The sequence below is a fragment of the Miniopterus schreibersii genome (assembly GCF_964146895.1).
Source record: "Miniopterus schreibersii genome assembly, chromosome: 18".
In the NCBI taxonomy this organism is placed as follows: domain Eukaryota; kingdom Metazoa; phylum Chordata; class Mammalia; order Chiroptera; family Miniopteridae; genus Miniopterus; species Miniopterus schreibersii.
In genome coordinates, this window is record NC_138121.1 from 2,442,241 (window position 1) to 2,454,589 (window position 12,349).

The following is a 12,349-nucleotide window of genomic DNA, read 5'->3' on the forward strand; positions in this document are numbered from 1 at the left end:
CCTCCCAGGTTATTGTGAGAATTAAGACAAAATGCTCAAGAAAACTAACCCTGGAACCGACAAGTACTGTTTGTTACTTTTATTGATCCTCAGAGGGCAAAGTAAGGGCCATCATCACCATCATGTCCCATTCAGCCAACTGAGATTCAGGGAGCTGTAGCGACGGGTCATTGGGTTCTGAACAGCCACATTTCTTTCTCGAAGGCACCCCAAAACACAAGGCCTTGCCAGTACTTGGGGGAGAGAGTGGGGCCTGGTGTGAGAATGTCTGTGCAGGCAGAGGAAGGCACTGTGGAGTACAGGCAGGCTGCAGGCACCGCGGCAGCGCTGTGATTGGGCCCCTTAGCTCTTGACCTCCTCCAAGGATAAAGACATATCTTATCCCCATTTTACAGAGGAAGGAGATGAGACCCAGATTTGAGGGAGGGGTCATCTCGCTGTGAGTCCCAATGAAATTCAGAAACCTGGGATTCAAATCCAGGGTGCCTGACCCGGGGCATGGAGGGCCTGATCATTCCGCTCCTATTTCATTGTGCACTGGGCTCTGGGACTCAAAAACCTTGTCCATCCGCATGCCATTGGGTCCCCTTGAGAGTCCTGCTCCAACCTAAGAACCACCATTATAGGGGGCCAGGAAAATGGGAGAGCACGACAAAGCAAGGGATTACTGTACTATTAAACGACGGCACTTCTCAAACTGATGGAGAATGTTAACATTGCGGGTTAAAATTAAGTGTTCATTACATTGTGCAGAGCAAGAAAATTTTGAAAAATATTACAACTATCCCAATATAAAGAACATTTATTGCATAAAGCAAAAAAAAGGCACAAAGTGAGTGAAATTCCAAGATACATCTTTGTTGTTTCCCTGTCCTTTTGATTAAAAAAATTGCCAGGAATCATAGCAGCTTAGGCAGAACATGTGATCAGACATTTTACCAAAGATACAATGATAGCAAATATAAATCTGAGTAAATCTTCATCATAAAGGTTACAGCTGTCTGGATAATAAAATAGTAGAGTCTTAATCCATCTGTCCAAACATAAGGTACAAGTGACTGTGGATGAAAGAGGAAAACATATAAATAGCTTAATAAAAAATTATGATAATACATGTAGAGTTTTTCAGTTGGCTGGCACACTGGTTCCCCTCAGACCGTTCCTTGTCTAGTATGAGACATTTTCTGTTCCTAATTGGTGTTGCTGGTTTAATATTGTTGCTTTTGTTCCTGGTATGTAAATGTTATACTAGATGCAGAAAAACAAAACTTAAGCAATAAAAAGACTCTGGTCATTAGTCAAAAATTAGAAATACTCCAGAATATTTTTTATAAGGACATATATAGAACCTGACTGCCTCCCATTTACCTGCCTTTCTTACTATTTATAATAATTTGACCTTGAATGCCATCTAAGGTTATGGTCTTGCCCCATCCCCAGTGGTCCACCCTGTTCGGCAAGACAAATGCTGACCCTGAGACTTCTTAGTAATGAGCCTTCCTAGCACCATGGGACCTTATTATCTGACCAAAAGATTGGTCATCAATGTACCCTTTGGATTGATTTATGACCAAAAGGGGACTGTGTGGACAAAAAGGGGCCACATACTAAACCTGAAAAGCTCCAGGCAGGCGTGTGTGGTGGCCTGGAAACTCCGAGACCAAAAATAACCACAAAGGATGGTCTGAAATTAAAACTTTGTAACTAAAAGCAGTCTATGGTGGGTAGTCATGCCCTAAGGCAGTATTTTTCCTTCACAAAGGTTAATTTTCACCCTAACTAAGCCGGTTTTCTTTTGCATCTGAGATAATGTAGCTGAATAACACATGCCTTTGTAAAACAAAGTAATTTCCCTAGTTTCTCCCTTTTCCGGGGCCTCAATACACCAGGGCAGAGACCAGGAATCTTCTCATTGTTATTGATATATTGTTAACTGTTGACTATTAACTATCCTGTACTCACCTATGTAAAAGAAGTATGTGTCTATCATTTTACTTTTTATCTAATCCCAGAGGTTTCCCCGCTTTTTCTCCCACCTCCCTAATCGGTCACTAACAGATTTCATGTGACCTAATTATGTCCCCTCTTTTGATTGAAATCTATAAAGCAAGGTGCAAAACTGCCATTCTCCGGAGCATTATCTCAAGCCATTGAGGTTCAGGCTTCCAGGCAACTATCCACAGTTTGGCTCAAATAAACTCATAAAAATTCTTAAAACACACACACACACACCAAAATAACCCACCAAAAAAATGTTACAATGAACAGATGAAGGGATACAATGCATGAGGTCTGGGAGGGTCCCAAGCACAGGAGCTTCTGTCTCCATGAAGTTGGGGTACATCACCCTCCCCGTAGTTGGATGTATTCTCCACCTGGAAGCTCTCTGAGTACCCTCCTATGGGGAGGTTTATGGACCCTTCCTCGAGTAGGCATGATTGATCTTAAACTATTTCCAGGCCCTCCCCCCTCTGTAAAGATGTGGGGTGGAGCTGAAAATTCAGACCAGAGTCCTCTCAGAACAAAAAAGGCTTTTCGTGCTGTTGTCACTTAGAAATTTACAAGGGTGTCAGGCGCTCTGTGCCAGGAGCCAGGCCCTCTCCACTCTCTAAATGTGTGGGGTGGAGCTGAATGTTTTTCTTATATCTCACAAGGTCAAATAGCCAATCTCAAAGGATACGTGATAAATAACTCAATTTTTCTAATATTACATAAATGACAAAATTAGAGGTACACAGAGAGCTGTGACGCCAAAAACTAGGGTAGGGGAAAGGATGTGACTGAAAAGGTAGCCTGAGGGAGTTTGTGACAAAAAAAAAAAAAAAATTCTGAATTTCTACTGTGGTTAAAAGAAACTACATATGTGATAGTTTCCTTAAAGTATACATAACAAAACAAACAAAAACTACTGGAAATACAAATAAATCCTGTAGTTGATGGCACTGTAACAATTTCACTTTCCTCTATTTGATACTGAACTGTGACTATGTAAGGTTTTACCTTTGGAAGTAGATACATGAAGGGCATTTAGAAAATCTCTAGAAAATTTCAGTTTTTGTGATGCTAAACTTATTTCAAAAGTCAAAGTTAGAAAAAAACGTATTTATATTACTCTTATAAACCACTTGAAGCTAGTTATAAACTTGGTAAAACACATTAAAATATGTTATCCTTATAAATGAATATATTGTTTCATTTTCAAGTACTTCAAGTACTCTGAAATAACACAAGCTTGGAACGAAAGAACTGCAAAAGTTAATTACATAATGAAACAGGCATAGACCATTCCTGTGTTGTATATATTAAAATTTAATTCAGGATGAGAGTAACTGCCAGTGTTTAAAACATATAAAATCAAAGGCAAGGTAAGTAGAAATATGGTTGAAGGTATCCTGTCCACAATTGCTTGGGAGGTGTATTATCTGTTCAGACTTGTGACAGAATGGTTTTTCATTCAAGCTTTTTTCCTTCATTAAGTTCTCTAAGGTTTTGCAAAAGAGCACCAAATTGAATGTGTTCACGAGTTATTTCTGCATGAACTTCTGGCAAATAATAAGGCAACAGAAATTACTGCAAACTGTGCCATATTCCTGCCAGGGAAAAGTATTTCTCTAGTGTGAACTGACATCTATTGAGGTCTTATTTTTGGACAGATGCTTTCCCACAATTAGAACTATTTATCCATTCATAATCTTTGATGATCATATATAATAGGGTCTACTTACCACTAAAAAATTTCCTCATCTGTCACATTCATAGGATTTACCTCAGAATACACTTTTTAGGCATATAATGTCCTAAAATATTTTCACCAAGGCTGATTGTATCTGAGATGTTTTGTAAACTTTTTCAATATAAAATATGAGGTAATTGATCAATACAATACCACATTCTTTGCATTAATTTATTCTTTTTTTCTCTCTTTTTGCTTTAAGTTATTCTCCATTTCATACTATTATCTTGAGGGCCTACAAAAGGCACCAGGCTTTCCCCAAAGAAACTATCTGTGAAACCTCTTATGTTTCACAACAACTGACAAGTGGGCAAAAGCTTTCCCACAATTGCTGCACCCATATAGCCTCCTTCCTGTATGTTTTCTTTGTTGAACACTGAGTTTTGACTTTGCAGTGAAGGCTTTCCCACATTCATTACATTCATAAGGTTTCTCTCCCATGGGTAGAGATAATTTTTGCTGAAGGAGTATGTCCCATTCAATACATGGAAAGGAAGTGTTTCCTGAGTGAAATCTCTGATGTTGTATGCGGCATGTCTTCTTCCTTAAGCCTTCATCACATTCATTGCATGTGTAGGCGTTCTCTGCAGTTTGAGACTGCTGATGTATACCTATAGTACTCTTCATAATGAAGCCTTTCCCAAATTTATTGCACATACACAGTTTCTATTAACTATGAGTTTGATGATGTAAAGTAAGCTCAGTCTTCATGGTGAAGCCTTTTCCACACACATTACATACATAGGGCTTCTCTCCTGTATGTTTCAGCTGATGTCTAATGAGATTACACTTCGCTGTGAAACCCTTCCAGCATACACTACATATATAAGGTTTCTCTCCTGTATGGGTCCGTTGATGCACAATCAGCTGCATTTTCACTGGGAAGCCTTTTCCACATTCACTGCATACATAGGGTTTCTCTCCTGTGTGCATTCGCTGATGTACAATCAGACGGCTCTTCACAATGAAGCCTTTTCCACATTCACTGCACATATATGGTTTTTCTGAAGTATGACTTCGCTGATGTACAGTGAGATCACGTTTCATGGTGAAGCCTTTTCCACACACATTACATACATAGGGCTTCTCTCCAGTATGAGTTCGCTGATGTCCAATAAGGCAGTGCTTCATTGAGAAGCCCTTCCCACATTCACTGCATAAAAAAGGTTTTTCTCCTGTATGAGTTCTCTGATGTGTAGTGAGATTAAACTTTGTAGAGAAGGTCTTCCCACATAAACTGCATCCATGGGGTTTCTCTCCCGTATGAGTACGCTGATGTGCAATAAGGCGGCTCTTCTCAATGAAGCCTTTCCCACACTCACTGCATATATAAGGCTTCTCTCCTGTATGAGTTTTCTGATGTATAGTGAGACTGAACTTTGTAGAGAAGGTCTTCCCACATAAAGTGCATCCATGGGGTTTCTCTCCTGTATGAGTTCGCTGATGATAAATGAGCCGAGACTTTTTGGTGAACGCTTTCTCACATTCACTACATGTGTAAGGTTTCTCTCTCATGTGAGTTTTCTGAGGTATATTGAACTGTGATGTCTTGAGGAAGGTTTTGTCACATTCAGTACATTTGTACGGTTTTAGTTCTGTATGAATTCTCTGATTTTCAGTGAGCTTGGATTTTTGGGGGAAGGCTTTCCCACAGAGATGGCACCTATAAGGTTTCTCTCTAGTGTGAACTCTGTGATGATCAGTGAGCTGAGACATCTTCACGAAGGCTTTCCCACATTCAATGTATACGTGGGCTTTCTCTATGTTGATCTGGGAATTATTATTAATGGGTTTGGTACTGACAGGCAATGTGATTTCAGTGTAAAATTGTTCTTGGTTAGCATGCAAAATAGAGGTCCCATCTGTATTCAGCTCATCTAAGTTTTTTAAGATATTGTTTCTGTTTTGGTTTTCAAAACTTAAATTTGATTCTAAAAGTTTTTCATGTAATTCAAACATACCATGATTTTGCTTTAGTAGGTATTGGCCTTCGCTCTTTTTAACAATATGTGCAAACATATCATGTTCACAGCATCGGTCCACATTCTTCTGCATGCTTCGACGTTGCAGGTGATGCTGCACCGGGTGATCAACTTTCCCAAGTTCTAGGACAGAAGAGAACAGTAAGAAAGCCTTCACATGAAGTGACTATTTAGTGACAATCCTATGCATGTAAAATAAGAAATATATATGGTATTCGTCCTCAGTTACTGACATTGAGGTTGTAAAACCCTTGTAATTTCCTAAGTGACAGAAGTATCTTTTGTTCTATAGTAAAAACAGCTGAGTTTATGCTAATGAGGTGACAGCACAGGGTTCCTACATACTCTCAGGATGGAGCTAGTTACTAGAAAGACCAATTGATTAAAAGGTTGGACTTCCAATCCCACCCACTGACCTCTGGGAAAGGAGAAAAGGCCTAGAGATTAAAGCTCTATAAAAACTCTTAACTAGATCTGATCAGCTGCAGGGTTAGTGAACCCATCCATGTGCCTATAGTGTGGATCCTATCAATTCTTCAAAAAAAAAGACTACAAAATGAGACTGCGTTTCAAAACATGTTGAATTAAAGGTAAAAGCACAGACCTAGGTGCACAGAACAAATACATGGCGAATAAGGATGTGGATCGTCAGGATCTGATTTCCAGTTGAGTATAAGAGACTACTGAGAGTTATCATAGTCCAAAAACTTGACATTCGTCTTCATTCTAAAGTAAACCTAACTGTCCTAAAGCATGAATCTCCAATTTAGGCAAAAACTTCTATAATCAAGACACCAGCTAACAATCTTGATCATGTAGGATGTAGAGATCTTTTCTTATTCATCAAATGAAAGAATAGAGACCTTTAAGAAGAGAGGTCAGCATTTGGGGAACATCCCAGGTGATGCCAGGATGGGTAGAATTTAAAATGTCTAGTGCGGAAAGAGAAACTAAATTAAAAAAAAATAAAGGGAAGATGATTCCTGCTCTCACACACAAAATAAGAAGTCAGAGGACAGCTGCCCTGACCATGAGTAAAATACACAGGAAGAAAGCGTACATTAGACAATACTGAGGGAGAAGTCAATTTGCGAATCCATTTTACAGAACAGAAAGAGGTTAATTCATGGGAATTGAGGAAAATTTTAAGAGTGATTAGAATTGAGTATTAAAAACCTTGAAGGGAGAGGGGCAAAAAAATGACAAATGCACCATGAAAAGCAGGTTATCACGGGGACACAGCATTCAAAGTGGGGTTGGATGTTACAGAGGGAAATCACTATTTTCATACAGAGCAGGGAGGCCCAGTAGTAAGAAAAAAGTGATGAATTCAAAGTTCTGTCTTTCCAGAGAAGCCTGGAAAGTGGAATTTCATAGCAAAAGAGGTGGTAACACAGGCTGGGACACTGTGACTGAGAACAAAGAGAAGGAAGATCTGAGAGTCCAAGAGGAAGAAAACTACGCAAAACAACAAGATACAAATAAAATAAGCCAGGGTTAGAGCTCAGAAGAGAAAAAAGGGGGATGTTTTCCCCTAAACTTCTATGAAGAAAAGGGGTTCTCATACATGAAGGAGTGGTGTGAGTTTCCGCATTCACTGTCACAGCTCTGATGCCTTCTCTGATGAGATGACTTTCTGGCCGCCCACCTTGCTGGCTCTCACCCACTCACCAGGACAGAGTACACAGTGCAGTCCATGCTGTCTTGTCCACAGTCCTTCGCCTCGTTCCAACTTGGAGACCGCGTCTGGTTTCCCAGCTTGATACCCTGCTTGTGAAAGACGACAGAAGACTTAGACATATGGAATAGGGCTGGAGTCTGTCAAAAAGAGAGAATGTTATATTTTAGAGAAACAAAAAAAGGATCTGAGATTCTACCATTTCAGAGAACTGTAGTAATTCTGAAGAGATAAGCAGCTCAGAAAGGAAAAGTCACTAACAGGGCACCTGCTGAGTGACACAGGGGAGCTGTCCTCACCCACTGACACCAGGTGGCTGTAGTTCTCCAACATCACGTCCCTGTACAGGTCCTTCTGATCAGGGTCCAGGAGCTGCCACTCCCCCCAGGTGAAGTCCACAGCCACATCGTGAAATGTCAGGGGTTCCTGCAACAACACCACGCTGTTTACTGGTGTGATGTCCTTTAGATGATATGGAAGAAATGTTAGTCTTCCTGCTCATTTTCACTCTATAAGCTGCATCTATATAGCAAGTGGGGCTTTAATTTAATACAAAGTTGAATAATCACATGCCTAGTAAAATGCATGGTGGGGAAAAAGTAAGTTTACAGATGTTCATATGAAAAATAATACAAAATTAATAAATAACAATACAGGAATAAATTCTGCATTTTGCATACTCATAACTGTAAAACTAATTTTTCCCCATCCTGTATTTTGTAATTGTGCAATCAGTCATCCATACATTAATGCAATTATTAGTTTCTATAATGGGAAAAAGTATATTCTTGTTAACTAGAAACACATTCATATTGTTGAGAGATAAAAGATATACACATATACGTATACTTTTCAGATTAACAGACATGGGTTTGTAAAGGCCTCTACAAATCCACTAATGAAGAAAGGAAACAATACAACAAACCCCAAATCACCCGAACCTGGAGCATTTTCTTCTGTTCCCTGGAAAGAGCTGGCAATGGGGGAGCTCTGTCTTGGTGTGTCTGGGTCGGCTCTAAGTTTCTGTTCAGAAATCTGTCTTTAGTCAGGTGTGTCATGAAAATGCTGATACCCAATCCTGCAGCTTCCTACTGTTTCACATGATTCAGTTGCTCCTGGGGAGTCAGGACCTGTGGATTGATGGGCAAATTCAACAGATGGTACATTTCCTCTGGGCCCAGACACTACACTGCTCCTGAGCACAATGCCCAGAACATTGCTAGTATCCCTTTACATGGGGTCCTGAAGTATTTATTCTTCTGGCCAATAAAGCCTTAGGTTCTAACTGTGGTGGAGGTACTCCTTTATCCTGTGGAATTTAAGTGGGGTGACTTTCATAGGAGACCTGGGAAATGACATCCATCCCCCACTAAGCCTCAGGAGTAAAAACAGACCATATGGAAGGAGAGGATCTTGGCACTGTTTCTCTTTGAACCATGTGTCTTCAGGTGCCTCTTCAAATGTTCTGTACACCCTGTGACTGCACAAATTTCAGGTGGAAAACGAATGCACTGGGCAAATCATCAGCACTCTCTCATAAGCAAAAATGATTAAATCTTAAGGGGTTTTTAATATATACAAAAGAAAAGCACACAGGAGTATAAATAAATTGTAAGGTGAGACATGAAGCTGAAGTGCTTTAAGACCCCTTTATTGTCGGAAAAGAGTGTTAAAATACTATTTAACACAAGAATTTAACAGAGTTCCAGGCTGTACGGAATATCTAGTGTCAGGATGAAAACTAACAGTTGTCTTAAAGTACAAAATATCCATGCTAATGGACGGGGGAAATACAATTTTAAGATATCACCTGAGCCCTGGCTGGTGTGTCTCAGATGGTTGAACATAGTCCCATGTACCCAAAGGTCACCGTTTCGATATTCCCAGTCAGGGCACATGCCCAGGTTATGGGTTCAATTCCAGGTCGGGTGCATACAGGAGTCAACCAACTGATATTTTTCTTTCACATCAATGTGTTTTTCTCTCTCTCTCTCCCCCTTCCTCTCTCTTTGAAATCAATAAAAACATATGTAAAAAAATCTTCCAAAACAAGGGGGTGGGGGAGAAAGAGAGAAATAATATATTGAAAAGGAAAAGATGGGAACAAGTACAACACACTTAGATGACTGTTCCAAAAGAAAACATACTGTCCTGGCTCCATAACTCAGTTGGTTAGAGTGTGGTCCAGATATGAGAAGGTTGTGGGTTTGATCCCAGGTCAGAGCACATACAAGAATCAACAAGTGAATGCATATGTGGAACAAAGAATCAATGTATCATTCCCTCAAATCAATTAAAAAAATTTTAAATATACTTAAAAAGTAAATAAAACAAAACACACTAAAAATTATATTAAGTATAAACATAACAAAAATTCCAGTTAATTACAATAAATACAAACACTTGAAAATTATAATTAAAATTTTGAACCAAATAACATGTTGTTAAAGGTGACATGTCTGAAACATAATGATATAGAAAGCTTGAAATAAAAGGTTAGGAAAAGATATATCAAGAAAATAGTCACCACAAATAATCTGGTATGACTATATTGTCAGACAAAATATACCAGAACACCCCAAAATTACTATAGAGAAAGAGAAACAACACTCACTGGTAAGAGGTTCAATTCAACGTCTTATAAAAGTTTGCAATTTCAGTGCACCTAACAATGTAGCCTTGACATGTGTACAGTAAAAATGGACCAAAACCCAAGAAGAAATAAACAAATCCAGGCTAATAGTACAAGATCTCAACATACCTCCCCCAGTAACTGACAGACAAACAGGCCATCAACAAACAAAATAAAATTTATTAACTATCATTTGGAAGAACTTCAAAGGTATTTCAAAAGTAGCATGAAATGTTGAGAGAAAGTTGAACAGGCTTCATTAAATAAATGGAAAGGTGGCCTGTGAAGATGGCTCAGAAAAACAAGCATTTTAAAGATGTCATGTCTCCCAAATGTACATATAGACCCAATGGAATCCCAATCAAAATCCTTAACTGACAGCTCTAGCCACCTTTAAAAAAAAGTTGAAAGACTTGCTCTATCAGTTATGAGGGCTTAAAGTTACTTTAATTATGACAGTACAATAGACAAATTGGCCAAAGGAACAAAATAAAATGTCTATGAACAGACTCATGGATAGAGACATGACACAGGAAGCTCTGCAGAGAAGAGGGTAAGGATGTCTTTTTGAAAAATGGCTCTGGGACACTCAGATACCCATCCTGGAAGGGGAAGATGGGGGAGAAGACTGAACCCCACCTCAAAACACAACAAAAAATTATTTTGGAGGATAACTCTCATTCTCAACGGGAGAGGCACATCAATAAGACTAAAATACAGGAAAATTTCTCAAACTGTTAACTCCAGACACTGTAGCAGGTGACAACAGGACACAGATGTCCACTACAACCGCACTTTCCCAATTTTGTATTGGAGAGCTGAGCCAATGCATTGAGATAACAATAAATTATAAACATGAGAAAGCAGGACAGGAACTTAAGGTTATATTCAGACAATATTTCATCAACAGGGTAAAAGAGATTCAAAAATTTACTATTTAAAGGAGAAAATGTTCCCCAGAAGCCACTAGGCCGACTTGCACTTATGCAGCTGGTAGAAGTCCATGCGCCACTACCTAAGCTCCTCCGTGCAATTCAGTCCCCAGCCATGGGAACTGGAACCGGCGCGGCGACCAGGACCGACCAGGGCTGATTAATACACTGGACGGGCCCCTCCCAGACGGGTGGGTGTTAAACAAGACGGAGCCTCTGTTGGCCAAGAGGAAAGTGTGAGTGCGCGGCAGGCAAAGGAGCCGCAGAGTTACCCGCTGCACGCTGCTGCGTATTCGGTGGCGAGAGGAGACGCCGGGCACACACTCTGCAAGGGACGGACGTGTGTTTCCGCCCCGAGGGCCACGGGTCTCCCTCCCAGGACGCAGTCCTGCCTCTGCAGCCGGACAGGAGTGACTGAGGGGCGCGGGTGGACCTGTGTCCCCTGCAGCGAGCCGGGCCCCGGACAAAGGCTGGAGCAGGGGCTCCTGGCCGCTGGCCCCGGGCCCGCCTCCCCTGAGGTTCCCATCTGCGCCCCACACGCCCCCAGGCCGGCGCGTCCGAACCGGAGGACACGACGGGGACCTCACAGCAGCGTCGTCCGCCACCGGCCGGACCGCAGCCCGCACGAGCTCACCGACGGCAGGAAACCCGCCGGGCGCCGGCGCCGCGGAAAGCCACGGACCCCGCTCCTCCCGCAGCCACAGGCCCGGGCCCGGGCGGCCGGAGCTTCAGCCTCGGGAGTCTCGGGGCCCCCGGGCTGACCACACGCCTTCCTTATCCCGGACCTGGGCCCGACGCCCTCGCCTGGACGCCATTCTCGGGGCCCGACACCCCCGAGCCCACGTCAGGGCCCGACCCTGAACCTGACCCGCGAGCACCCGAGACGCCACCTCCGTCCCTTAGAGGGACCCGCAAAGGCCACGACGGGCGGGACGCGGTCGTTGGTCTCTACAGGCCCTTAATCGCCCGAGGACCCCGAGGTACCCCGACCCCAGGCAGGGGCGTCTCGCCTGCTTCCTCCCAACACCTTGGCGACCCTGCCTCCCCTCCCCGCCCACAATTCACGGGTCAGAACACGCCCCTTCCACCCGTGACGTCCCGGACCCTGCGAGACAAACCTCCCGCGAGCCCAAATTTATCCAAAATCTTCCAGGACAGGAGCGCACTCACCTGTTTCCCCAGCCCATCGGGGGTCCAAATGCTACACTTCCGCGAAGCGAACCAGCTTCTGGAACCGGCGCCCAGAGATTTCGTCTCCTATGGTGGCCGAATGGGATCTGAGGCCTTTAAAGACACAGGAGGACCAAAAAAAAAAAAAAAAAAGAAAAGGACAAAAAGCAAAAAAGCGAGAGAGCGAGCGACTTCCGCGTTCCCCTCCGAGGCAATATGTCC

General features: G+C 42.1%; 1 protein-coding gene across 2 annotated transcripts; it reads right to left on the bottom strand.

The window, feature by feature from the left end:
* Nucleotides 1–784: 784 nt before the first annotated feature.
* Nucleotides 785–12,349, bottom strand: LOC308547627 (uncharacterized protein). Of its 2 annotated transcripts, none has more exons than XM_081118309.1 (5): nucleotides 12,128–12,349; nucleotides 8,335–8,523; nucleotides 7,693–7,819; nucleotides 7,387–7,482; nucleotides 785–5,838 (listed from the first exon to the last, which is right to left on the bottom strand). In XM_081118309.1, exons 2-5 carry the CDS (start codon nucleotides 8,449–8,451, stop codon nucleotides 4,403–4,405), a joined length of 1,776 nt encoding a protein of 591 aa, XP_080974435.1. In that variant the 5' UTR covers nucleotides 8,452–8,523; nucleotides 12,128–12,349; the 3' UTR covers nucleotides 785–4,402. The 2 variants fall into 2 exon arrangements, with proteins under 2 accessions (XP_080974435.1, XP_080974434.1); XM_081118308.1 differs by having other exon boundaries at nucleotides 7,387–7,485; nucleotides 12,128–12,236.